The sequence below is a fragment of the Olea europaea genome, unplaced genomic scaffold (assembly GCF_002742605.1).
Source record: "Olea europaea var. sylvestris unplaced genomic scaffold, O_europaea_v1 scaffold940, whole genome shotgun sequence".
In the NCBI taxonomy this organism is placed as follows: Eukaryota; Viridiplantae; Streptophyta; class Magnoliopsida; order Lamiales; family Oleaceae; genus Olea; species Olea europaea.
In genome coordinates this window covers 177,075-189,899 of record NW_019267893.1, presented here as the reverse complement: position 1 = coordinate 189,899, position 12,825 = coordinate 177,075, and the positions used below count along the sequence as shown (strand labels likewise).

The 12,825-nt window shown below is 41.3% G+C and overlaps 2 protein-coding genes across 2 annotated transcripts in view; both read left to right on the top strand.

The window, feature by feature from the left end:
• LOC111392573 (probable sucrose-phosphate synthase 2) overlaps nucleotides 1-5,468 on the top strand; it is a 6,203-nt gene extending 735 nt beyond the window's left edge. Inside the window, exons 2-13 of the mRNA XM_023017933.1 lie at nucleotides 531-760; nucleotides 1,037-1,100; nucleotides 1,186-1,884; nucleotides 2,180-2,305; nucleotides 2,385-2,516; nucleotides 2,623-2,799; nucleotides 2,885-2,938; nucleotides 3,021-3,083; nucleotides 3,219-4,154; nucleotides 4,339-4,466; nucleotides 4,729-4,990; nucleotides 5,079-5,468. Coding sequence (XP_022873701.1) covers nucleotides 531-760; nucleotides 1,037-1,100; nucleotides 1,186-1,884; nucleotides 2,180-2,305; nucleotides 2,385-2,516; nucleotides 2,623-2,799; nucleotides 2,885-2,938; nucleotides 3,021-3,083; nucleotides 3,219-4,154; nucleotides 4,339-4,466; nucleotides 4,729-4,990; nucleotides 5,079-5,129 — 2,922 coding nt within the window. The 3' untranslated portion in view covers nucleotides 5,130-5,468. The remainder of the gene's footprint in view (nucleotides 1-530; nucleotides 761-1,036; nucleotides 1,101-1,185; nucleotides 1,885-2,179; nucleotides 2,306-2,384; nucleotides 2,517-2,622; nucleotides 2,800-2,884; nucleotides 2,939-3,020; nucleotides 3,084-3,218; nucleotides 4,155-4,338; nucleotides 4,467-4,728; nucleotides 4,991-5,078) is intronic.
• A 5,631-nt stretch (nucleotides 5,469-11,099) lies between these two features.
• LOC111392572 lies at nucleotides 11,100-12,482 on the top strand. Its single transcript, XM_023017931.1, has 2 exons — nucleotides 11,100-11,643; nucleotides 11,773-12,482. Exons 1-2 carry the CDS (start codon nucleotides 11,100-11,102, stop codon nucleotides 12,480-12,482), a joined length of 1,254 nt encoding a protein of 417 aa, XP_022873699.1.
• Nucleotides 12,483-12,825: the final 343 nt, after the last annotated feature.

Genomic DNA, 12,825 nt, shown 5'->3' with positions numbered 1-12,825 from the left:
GGGGATTAAAGGGGATAGAGTGAAAATTGCACTTCTTGTTTGAGTGTCTCACCCTTTCCTCTGTTTATTATTTCAGTAGTGTGTGCTTTATGTGGGATCTAATAGGTAATGAAATCTTACAATTTAATTCAGAAAATATTCTGCAAATGATTAAAAATTGCATCTTTTTTTGTATATATATGGTATTTGAATAAACAAATGAAGCCATAATTAGAAATGTAAATTCTATGGTTTATTTTCAATAATCATATCTTCAAATGCATATTAAAAAATCTGCACAAATGGATAATACGTCAGTCAATGGTTGATTTGCATGAATGTAATACCATTCAATTGATGCTTCCTCATTTCTTGTTTTTGACTAGCACTTCCTTCGAATTTTATAGTTTATTTTGTGCTGGTCCTTATAAGCCTCGTGAAAATGATACTTTACCGTGAATCGTGTCACTCGTTTAGATTTTATTTAGCAGGCTTCCAAATGCATATCCAACTGAATCATAAAAATGACATTATACTTTATCTTTTGGTAGTTGGAATTGGACGATTTCCAAAGGTTAGCAAACTGGAGATGGGAACGAGAACAAGGGCGCAAGGATGTTACTGAGGACATGTCTGAAGATTTGTCTGAAGGAGAGAAAGGAGATGGTGTGGGAGAGGTTGGGGTCGACAGTCCACGGAAAAAGTTCCAACGGAACTTCTCCAACATAGAAGTATGGTCAGACAATAAAAAGGAGAAGAAGCTTTATATTGTCCTCATTAGGTATGTCTATCTCAATGTAATTTGTTAACCTGCACCCGAAGAACCTTTATATTCTCCTCATGAGGAACAATATATCTCAATGTAATTTTTCACATGCACACGAAGAATTTGGAATTTAGTTATCATTAATACAAGTCTAGATTTTTTTGTCATTGTGGTCAAATCAAATTATATCTTAGTTAACACTAATAGGTTAGTTTAGGCATCAAAATTCCCTGATGTAGGGGGCGTGAGTTGAACGTATAGTTTCTTACTAAAGCTGCTAATCTCAATCAGTTTACATGGATTAGTCCGTGGGGAAAATATGGAGCTAGGTCGTGATTCTGATACTGGAGGTCAGGTATCATGAAGCACTTCCTTTTGGATAAATAATGATTTAATAAATGTTTAATCATTGTTTTTAACTTTCTTTTATTAAATGTCAGACTAAGTATGTTGTAGAACTAGCACGAGCACTGGCTAAGATGCCCGGTGTATATAGGGTCGATCTGTTCACGAGACAAGTTTCCTCGCCTGAAGTGGATTGGAGTTATGGTGAGCCGACAGAGATGCTTACTATGGGTTCAGAGGATATGGATGGTGCTGATCTAGGGGAAAGCAGTGGGGCCTACATTGTAAGAATACCCTTTGGCCCTCGGGACAAGTATCTTCCAAAAGAACTATTGTGGCCTCATGTGCAGGAGTTTGTCGATGGAGCATTGGGTCACATTCTTAATATGTCGAAGGCTTTGGGCGAACAAATCGGTGGAGGTCAGCCCGTCTGGCCATATGTTATCCATGGCCATTATGCAGATGCAGGTGATGCGGCCGCTCTCCTTTCGGGTGCATTAAATGTCCCAATGGTTTTAACGGGACACTCATTGGGCAGAAACAAGCTAGAACAACTTCTAAAGCAGGGAAGACAATCAAAAGAGGATATTAATTCAACATACCGGATTATGAGGAGGATAGAAGCCGAAGAACTTTCTTTAGACACTGCAGAGCTTGTTATCACGAGCACAAAGCAGGAGATTGAAGAACAATGGGGTCTATACGATGGATTTGATGTAAAACTCGAGAAAGTTTTGAGGGCACGTGCAAGACGTGGGGTCAATTGCCATGGTCGGTTTATGCCTAGAATGGCGGTAAGCAAGGCATTGAACTGATGAATGTTATATTGTCATAGTTTATGATCCAATTAATCAAGAATCACAATGATGATCGTATCCATGCGATTTTGCACTTCTGATTTAGAACATTAAATGAACTGCAGTGAATTTACAAAGACTTGTTCTCAATATATTTGGGGTGCAAGATGCAACAAAATAAAAGTTGTTCTGAAAAAAATTGGCGCTGAAAACACTTTTTCACCATTTACATATACTCACGGTCCATCTTTTAAACACTGAGATTCAGTATTTTGGTGGAATTACTTTGTAGGTTATTCCTCCTGGGATGGACTTCAGCAATGTTGAGGTTCAAGAAGATAACATAGAAGCTGAAGGGGAACTTTCAGGGCTAACCAACAGCGAGTCCCCCAAAGCTCTCCCGGCTATATGGTCAGAAGTAAGCACCAGATTGTTCATGATTTCCCATTCGTTAAATCAATTCGACTTTCGAAACTATAAACATTTTGTTTCTTCAGGTGATGCGCTTTCTAACGAATCCTCACAAGCCAATGATTTTGGCATTGTCAAGACCAGATCCAAAAAAGAACATAACCACTCTTGTCAAAGCCTTCGGAGAATGCCGCTTGTTACAAGAGCTTGCTAATCTTGTAAGTACAGCAATCAAGTTTAATAAAAAAGACATCTCGTATTCTGTTATGCATCCATTGTTACAAAGAACACTGCTAAATTTTTAACCAATGCCCTTTTGTATAGACTCTTATAATGGGGAATAGGGACGATATAGATGAGATGTCTGCCGGAAGTGCAAATGTGCTAACTACAGTGCTGAAGCTGGTTGATACGTATGACCTCTATGGGCAAGTGGCTTTCCCAAAACATCACAAGCAAAGCGATGTTCCAGACATTTACAGGCTGGCTGCCAAAACAAAGGTATATTAATGTCGTGCTCTTTGCAGCGTGAATTTTACAGCTATACTTTACTGTTTAATTTATTTTTTAATTGAAAATGCAACAGGGAGTTTTCGTAAACCCAGCTTTCATCGAGCCCTTTGGACTTACCTTGATTGAGGTTTATTTCAATCAACTGTTTTTCTAACACTTCATTTTCTGGTAGAATTAATTTTCTGAAATCTGAGTCTGGAATACTGTAGGCTGCAGCGCATGGACTCCCAATGGTGGCAACTAAGAATGGTGGTCCAGTTGATATTCATCAGGTAAAGTGACTCCTTGTTGAGCGATACATAGTCTTGAGGCATCTAATCCCTTTCTATAGTTCTTAAATGAGTGGAAAAGAGTGGTGAAATAAAAATATGAAATTGTCATTTGATCAAATTTTTTATGTAATGTAGGCATTGAACAATGGGCTGCTTGTGGACCCTCATGATCAGCAAGCAATCGCTGATGCACTGCTGAAGTTAGTGTCGGAAAAGAACTTGTGGGTTGAGTGCAGAAGGAATGGCTGGAGGAACATACATCTGTTTTCATGGCCAGAACATTGCCGAACGTACTTGACAAGGGTGGCATCATGTCGGATGAGGCACCCTCAGTGGCAAACTGACTCATCAGCAGATGATCTGGCAGCAGAGGAATCCCTGAATGATTCGCTTAAAGATGTGCAAGATATGTCTCTTAGGCTATCCATTGATGGAGAGAGAACTTCAATAAATGAATCACTAGAAGTGGCTGCAGTTGGGGAAAACCCTAACGTGCAAGATCGAGTTAAGCTTGTCATGAGCAAAATGAAAAGGCAGGAGAAGGGGGCACGAGATTCCAAAGTTGACGGTATACGGCCAACTGACAATATCTTGAGCAAATATCCAATGTTGAGGCGGCGTCGCAAATTGATTGTTGTAGCAGTTGATTCCTATGATATCAATGGAGCACCTGAAAAAAAGATGATTCATACAATACAAAATCTTTTCAAGGCCATTAAATTAGATGCACAAAATGCAAAATTAACGGGATTTGCAGTATCGACAGCCATGCCTATATCAGAATTGACTGAATTTTTGTTGTCGGGGAATATCAAAGTTAATGATTTTGATGCTTTAATCTGTAGTAGTGGTAGTGAAGTGTACTACCCTGAAGACAGTGGAAAGCCTTGTTTGGATCCGGATTATGCATCACATATTGATTATCGGTGGGGTTCTGATGGTTTGAAAAAGACCATTTGGAAGCTAATGAATACATCAGTAGGTTATGCGGAATCTGTTGCTGTTATTGAAGAGGATGCAAAATCGAGCAATTCTCATTGCCTATCCTACTTAATAAAGGATCCCAGTAAGGTACATTTAGTGCATATTTGATACCCAATATTGGATGACTAGATTGCATAACGAACTAGATGATAATTTTCTTTTCTTGATATTGTCCAATACTATCTCTGTCCTCCCTACCATACACACAAATGATTTTTATGATAGGTATATATGATTTTGGGTAGGATAGATTGATATTTGACTTTTGCAGGCGAAAAAAGTGGATGATATGAGGCAGAAGCTTAGGATTCGAGGACTCCGTTGCCATTTGATGTATTGCAGAAACTCCACAAGAATGCTAGCTATTCCTCTCCTTGCATCTCGTTCCCAGGCTCTCAGGTAAATTTTATAGATTAAAGGGCATCTAAATGTTGCAAATAATAGAATTCTTCAACTGCATATTCCCTTAAATGGTAGGTGTCTTCGGTATTGGATTACAACCGTGCGCTATCTTGCACAAAATTAAGCATATCCAGCATTGTTTTCTTGGTTGAACTGTTGACCTTGTAATGTATACGCATTAAATTCTTTATAGAATCACATTTTAACGAGTTCTTGGATTTCATTCTTTGTTTTTTATCCTGGTTAACGCTATCTATAGGTACCTCTTTGTCCGGTGGCGATTGAATGTGGGAAGTATGTACGTGATACTTGGTGAAACCGGAGACACAGATTACGAAGAATTGATCACCGGCACCCATAAAACCATTATTCTAAAAGGGGTCGTGGAGAAAGGATCCGAGGATTTGCTCAGAACAGCAGGAAGCTATCTGAGAGACGATGTAGTTCCGAAAGATAGTCAGCTTGTTGCCAAGGTGAATGGAGATGCAACAGCAGAAGAGATTGCTAATACATTAAAGCAGGTATCCATAGCAGGAATGTGAGGTGACATTCTCAGATTCTCTGTTTTCTTTTAGAATGCAACTACTGTCTTGTCTTTTCACTTCACAGCTATTCTCATGGTTGAACAAGGAAAATGCTCCTCTGCCAGAAAATTTTTGACAGAAGGTTTGACACTCTCACACAAATGTCGGGGCCACGTGAATAAACAATTGGGAGAAAGAAGTGGGCCCGCCCCCAAATGTGAGAGTAGGTCAGGGCTTATGTCAGCTTCTCTTCTGGTGGTGTAGCTCGGTCCGTTGAACAATGCCCACGTTGTTAATTATCACTTTCATAAAGATTTGATCTATTAAATCGGCCCAGGTTGATATTAGACAATATAAATGGGAAAAGAAGAGGGAAACACGATGGTTTTTTTTTCTAGTGATTGTTAGTGTTAGAATATTAATATTAATTTTAACAGCTGCAGTTCATTGTCTAGTGAGACTCGTTTTGTGGGGATATTGTGAAGCAAAGTTATATTGTCCATGCCATCATGCAATTTCTGGAGAATATGACAGCTAAATTTCCATTTCTGCCAAATGTAGAAATTGGATTCTCGGCCTTTTTTTGTCAAATGCAGTCTTAAAAACTTCCATTTTGTGACACTTGAATCCCGGTCGAACTCTTTAGTCCATTTGACCGTAAAAGAATGACGTGGTGATCAGATGTTAATTGTGTATCTCAGCTATAGTTATCAGAACTACCACAAACTTCATTTTCTACAGAAATTAGGCACTCGGATTGGTGCATAACCTGAAACAGTATTTATTGATTTCTTGGTCATTCTTATTCCATTTGTACTAACAAACTAAAGGATTAGAGTTAAGACAGGAGTAAAAACATGCTCATTCGAAGTCTATATAATCTCCAAATATATATGATCTACTGCATCCATTCATCTTGGACCTGATTACGGAAGAGCCGGTCCTTTAAAACCCGGGGAACGTTTTTTTTGCTGGCCAGAACCCGGGGAACTTTGTTTTGCGTGTGGTGAGCGGCTTCCGGTAACCGGAAGCTTAGTGTCCGATATGTCTACAATCAGAAAAGATAGAGAAAATGTCTTGAGCGAGCATCAGGCACTAACTGAGGCCATACTGACAAGAAAGGCTCGAAAGCAAACACATATGAAAGAATGGCAACTAAATTGTTCTTTATTAGATGAGACAAAACTAATGAGAAGTAAGCAGAAAGTTAGTGAAGCACTTACCAAGTAGTCTGGATCTACCACTGGTCTGGAACACAAGGGTTGTGCTCCTTGCAGGTGTTGCAATTCGAAATAAATTAGCAAAGATTAAGAAAAAAGAGAAAAGGAGAGAGAAAAAGATAACAGGATTTTTCTTTAACATCTTTGTTGAAGATAATAACGCAGTTGATCAAATTGCATATTTATAATATGCTGGTAAGAAAAATACTCAACTTCTCCGTTTGGCTTTCATTAAATTAAATTTCATTTTTCTCTTTCCTATTTTCTGCATACAATCCTTCATAAAATAATATTACTCATAAACCAATTTTTTTTTTCTTTTTCCACCGCTCATTCTTCAAAAAAATACTATTCTCCACATTTTAATTTGAAAAAAATGGGGCCAAACATAATAATGCCTCCGTTTGGCTTCCATTCTTTTTGAATTTTGATGATTGGAATAGTATTTTTTTGAAAAATGTTTGGTTGAAAAAGAATGATTTTTTTTTATTTGAGTGTAATATTATTTTATGGAAGATCGTGTGATTAAAAATAAAAGAGAGAAAATGAATGAGAATGAGAATGGAGACCAAACGGGATTGCAGCATTGTCACCGTAGAAAACTTGTGTTACTACTCGCATGTCATACATACATTAAAAGATCAAAAGTCCCTCTAATTTGTACCGTTAAACCTTTAGAAGTTCAGAATATATTTCACTTGCGTCATGCTAATGGAGTTACAGTTATTTTAGGGAAAAAAATGCTTGATATTAGGATTTGTTTGAATCAATTATTATCTATAGGTCAAAAGGTAATTTGAATGACATTAATACCATAGAACTAGAAGTTAGCCCCCGTTTGGCTCCCATTCTTGTCAAAATTTAATGGTGGGAATAGTGTATTTTTGAATAATGTGTGGTTGAAAAAGAATGAATTTTTTTGATTTACGTATAATATTATTTTATAAAAAATTGTGTAGTTGAAAATAAAAGAGAGAAAAAGAATGGGAATGATGGTCAAACGGGAGCTAAATGACGAGTAGAGAAAAACTAGTAAAAAGGAATTATCATCATCTTCCGGTCAACCCTGACGTGGACGACTAAGACTTTGAGTATTTGAGTATAATGAATAATTTTCTTGCCCACTAGCAAGTCTTTTAGCTTCTGTCTGAGCCCCATTACAATTTCATTTCGTTCGTTTTTCAAACTTTTTGACCACCAATTCAAATTTTCCGAAATCTATCTTCTGACAATGGCAAGCAGGCACATGGTTGAATTATCAAGCACACACACAACAATTCGATAAAAAAGACTGCAACACCCCTTTGTTCCTATTTGGATTTTACACAATTGCCCTTCAACATCTACAAACCCACTCCCCGCACAAATCCACTCCCCAAATGCCTTCCCTCTCCAGCGATTCAGTGCACCGTTATCAGGCGAAGACAACCGAATTTGCGCATCGGCGGTGAAAAAGCTTGCTCAGCCCAACGGTGCCGGTTGACCCTTGCGCAAGGCCACGAGCGGACTCCTCCCCAACTTCACCCGACGACGCCTAACCTCTGGGCTCGACATCACAGTACACCGGCACACCAACTTCTGGGGACTCCGATCTGCATAAACCGAAAAAGGCCTACGACGCCGGCGGATTTGGCTACTACCCTGAAACCATGGTATGCCTTCAACTCCAGGGGTCCCCCCCCCCGGTGTTGCATCCCCACCACATAGCTATTAACGCATGGGACTCAAATCCATAGAAAATTATTGGTCCAAAACTTGTAGTAGTAGAAATCATTTCTTGTCTGCTTTGTATTTGTAAAACGGTTATCTATATGAATCTGTGGTCTTGTTGTGCTCCACCGGCTGCAGAGTCGTTGCAATTGTTGCTTCTGTAAGAGTTAAGTGTATGCATTGTTTCAACTATGGTAATAGTAGAACTAGCAAATGCCCACAGTTTCCACGTTTTTGCCCGAATCGCTGGCTTCGCAGGAAGACAGTTGACATCTTCCTTCACAGCTCGCGTCTGTTATTCTGTACCAACGTAGTTAAACCTTTTCTTTGAACCCGACAGCATCTACAGTTTCCGCCTGCTTTGTGGGAAAAGGGTTGTGCTAAAGTTAGTGAGTAGCATTGAGATTGGACTTCAAATTTTGAGTGACTCCATTCAAGATAAATCGACCTATTCCGGACTCTAGTGGCGTATGTTCGTATTGCCACCGCTTATTAATGACGGAACCAGTAGTTTTCAAGTCGTTTTTTTGCAATATCATCTTCCTCCGTACAGAGAGGAACATCTTCGAATAGTTCTGCGTAATTTGCATGTCTGTGTGTGACAAAATTCTGTTTTCCAGTTCACAATATTAAACTACAATTCAAGCTATCTATGAATCCTTCTCATTCTAATAAGTATTACCATGTATCCATGTCTGGCATCAAGCTGTTTTATATACAGTCACGGCATAGAGGTTCATATTGCTAGCATTTACTTCATTTTTACGGTCACCGTCTTCCACTACACTGAAGAGATACGACAGTACCATTATTTCACACTTTGAAATAATATTGCAGGCAACTACTTGAGCTTTTCAATTACAATTTTACACTGCACTGAAGATCAGCCACAAAACCATTTGCATTCTCACCTTCACACTTACTTTGTGTTTACCAATAAGCTCTTACAACTCTGATGTGCGACATTTTTGCAGAACTACACGACACAGAATCCGGACTCGATGCCCGTACCCTCAGCGAACCCGAACATGGAAAATAGGCCGGAGCCCCGCAAGAGTGCTAGATGGGAACCTCGCGAGCAGAAGATCTTCTTGTCGGCCGCCGAACACGTCACTGCAGAGGGACACCGTCGTGGAAAGTGCTTCTATTCCACAGGGTGGGAGCGATTACGCGACTTGTTCAACAAAAATTCAGGGAAGAACTGGACGACGGCATAGCTGAAAAACCATTGGGGTGCTATGCGTACGGACCACAAACTCCTTTTTGAGCTCCTCCAGTCGACGGGAATCGCATGTGGTCTAAGCACCGGGGGTAGAATTGACGCTCCGGAATGGTGGTGGACGCAGAAAATTAAGGTAACAACACTACCCCAAAAACAAGTTATGCTATCTTGCTTAGAAATGTTTCGACATTTGGAAAACTAGCTAATCATTTCCTAATGCTCTCGTGTTCGATTTCAGCAGAACGCCAGGTACGGAAAGTTCAAGGACAACGACAACACCGAGATCTACCATAAGTATAGCCGTTTGTTTGGAGGAAGTTGTGACTCCATGAAATACGCATTGACACCTACGAAGCTGTCGCAACGTGGTTTCGCCTTGGGCGGCAACTCCGACTCTGATGATCCGCACGACACGTTACCTATCAACGCTGAGACGACGGATTCGAGCGATGGCCCGACTCCAGGAAGAGCGAGCTCTTCAATGAATATCTCCCGAGGGCGAAGTGGCGAGAAACGTAAGGGAAAACATGCGAAGGGGAAGCGGAAGAAGTTCGGGGCGAGGGAGGTTTCTGAGTCTGTGGACAACCTCGCTTGTGCTTCGAGGGAGATGGCCTCGGCGATCCGCGCAAAAGAAGAGGGGCCTGTGACGCTCCACGAATGCATAGATGATTTGCTTTCTACTGGGCTTGTGGAAGCCGGGGATGAGTTGCACATGTTCGCGTTGTGGTTCCTACGAAGCTCCGAAAATCATGTTGCGTACAGTGCTGCGAAAACGACGGCGATGCGTTACAAATGGATTGCGTACTGTTTTGAACGTGACAAAAGGCCGGGCTCTGGGAGTCGTTGATCGTGCCAATATTGTTTACAGTGTCTTTGCTTTTCCTTCGTTTTATCGCCTTTTTTATTGTTGTTGGTACTGGTTGTTGTAAAAATACTTTGACGTTCGCCTTCTTGTTCACACGTTTTGCAGACTACCACCTTGTGCGCTATGTATTCCTTACTGCCTCCTTTTATTTAAACTATCTGCATCTGGCGCGTTTCCATGCACGGCAACACGTATTTCATTCTCTTGTTTCCGTAACTGTCGTAAATTCTGTCCATAGCTCGGGGGAAACGAGAAAGTTCGGGCTGAAAACCATTGGGCCGACATACGCAATTACATATTTTCATTGACGTCTATGCGTATAACGTGTAACAATTGAAAATGTGCTAGAACGGCGTACACTGTAAAAACTGATGCACACATTTTTCATGTAACGTGCCTAGTCTGCACTCGCAACGTAGAGAAATAGACTCGTCGCTTTACAGAACAGTCAAAGTAAAGGGCGACGATTTTCCTACAGTGGACTCAATTATTAAGTACATTTACATAAGTCTAGTCCTTATACACTGATGTGACGTCACTGCTCATAGCAGATACATAATTTTGGACATAAATAATTGGTTATGACATAATCCACCTATGCCCACATGCTGTCCTCCTACTCTGACAAGATTAGACCAGTGTAAATTACTATAGTAAATCTACTACTTTCCCACATATCTTATTGCGTAGCACGTAATGCAGCACAGCGTAAAAGCTGTCTTCCAACACAGACAAGTTTACACAAAGGTCAATAACTCTACTAAAGCAACAAAATGTCCCAAATAATGCGATCGCGTAGACTCCCTAGTTATGAACTTTGTGTGTGGTGCAGCAAAGATTCCCCGCGTCGGACACGGCATATGTCGCGCATGCGCTGCACCTTCAGCAGGCATGCTAGTGGTATCAATAATTGCCATCACAAACTGTGAAAGGTCTGGTGCACGCATTGCAAATGCTCCTGCTATAAGAAGGTTATTCCCCTAATTGGCGAAGTCCCAGGTCATGCATCTGTAATCCGAAATACAGGTGCAAGTTGCGGCTGAGAAGTGAAGTGAATTGCGTTTTGAGGTAGCCATTCGTGTACTGGAGATGACGGACATGTCCGGTTCGCAGACGTCATCCGAAACCGACTGCGACATCGTGTCGAACACATGTTCGGACGACGGTTCGGACGAAGACGTACTCCAGCACTTGGAGGCAGATATGTTGGTGTGGCTTCAGTATTGTCGTATCGCGGAGCGAATGGTGCGGCAGTACCTCGTGCAGGATCCGGCCCACCGTTTCTTATTTCTTACAACACGAAGCGGACATATCTTCATGTTGCAGAACATGCATGTGTATCCTCAAACGTGCTTTCAGGAGTTTAGGATGTACCCTCCCATGTTTAGGCACTTTGTACACGTGTTGCGAGATCGCTATGGATTGGAAAACAGTACAAGCATCGATATGTACGAGCAGGTCGGAATGTTTCTGTGCATACTTGCGCATGGGAAAGGATATCGGCAAGTGCAAACGCTGTTTGGACATTCACTGCACACCGTCGGCCATTATTTCAAGCGTGTCCTTCGCGCCGTCAGTGCGCTGGCAGCAGACATGATCCGGCCGCATGAAAACTACAACCGTGGAGCCGGAAGTCATCATCCTGATCCACACCGATATCCATTTTTCTAGGTACGTTTACGGTGCTGCGATTTGTGTCGATGATTAAGTAAAAATGTGCATTATTTGTTTAGCGTGCTTGACGTGCGTTGACAATGGACAGCGCAGGATTGTATTGGAGCTATCGACGGGACCCATGTGCGGGCAGTGTTGCCACGGCGTAAAAGAATTAACTTCATAGGCCGAAAAGGGGTGCCCACGCAGAATGTCCTGGCCGCGTGCGATTTCAACTTGTGTTTCACATTTGTGCTGTCGGGAAGCATGGGACCCACGCACGACAGCCGCATACTAGTCCGCGCGGTGCATAGTCCGGACATACACTTTTCGGAACCCGCTGACAGGAAATATTACTTGGTGGACTCTGGATTTGCACATCGACCGGGGTACATGGCACCGTACAAGGGGTCGGATGTACGTTACCACTTCCAAGAGTTTCACGATCATGGAGGCGGCCGACGTCGATTTCGTAATGCACGCGAGAGGTTCAACTTTCATCACTCATCATGTCGAAACATTATCGAGCGTGCATTCGGAGTTTTGAAGCAACGATGGAAGATTCTGGACAGGATGCCTAGTTATTCATATCGTGCCCAAATCGCAGTGGTCGTTGCAGCAATGGGAGTCCATAATTTCCTACGGCGCAACGGAGAACTCGATGAGGGATTCCACAGGGCCGAGGAAGTCGACGACGAAGAAGTCGAGGTTGATTTACCCGATGACGAAGACGAAGTAGCAGCGGAAGAGGATGCCGTTGCGAACGAGAATGCAACGTGGACCCAGTTAAGAGATTATATTGCGCACACGATACGTTGAGTACGTGAACGCTACCTTAAAGTTGAATGTCGATATGAAATTTTAAATTACGACTGGAATGCATTTTTGAGTTTGCGAATTTGTCTCGATGTAAAAAAACTCGCAAAATATTAATCTCGTCAAAATCACGCCTTGCAACGAATGTCCTTTTTTGTGGGAAGACGTAAATATTTATCTAATTTCACATGACATGAATTCCATTCTAACGTGGAACGACGTAAACATTTTTTGTATTTTTTCACGTGTTAGCAATTTGTGTTTTCCATGAGAGGGGCAGTACCGTCATTTTGATAATCATGTAATTGTCTTCAAAATTTGAAAGTCAACATTTGCAACCATAGTG

What these genes read in the sequence shown, in the direction of transcription:
- LOC111392572 (XM_023017931.1), top strand. Translation starts at nt 11,100, where the DNA reads ATGACGGACATGTCCGGTTCGCAGACGTCATCCGAAACCGACTGCGAC. An exon ending in CTACAACCGTGGAGCCGGAA is followed by an intron (nt 11,644 to 11,772) that starts GTCATCATCCTG and finishes GACAATGGACAG; the next exon opens with CGCAGGATTGTATTGGAGCT.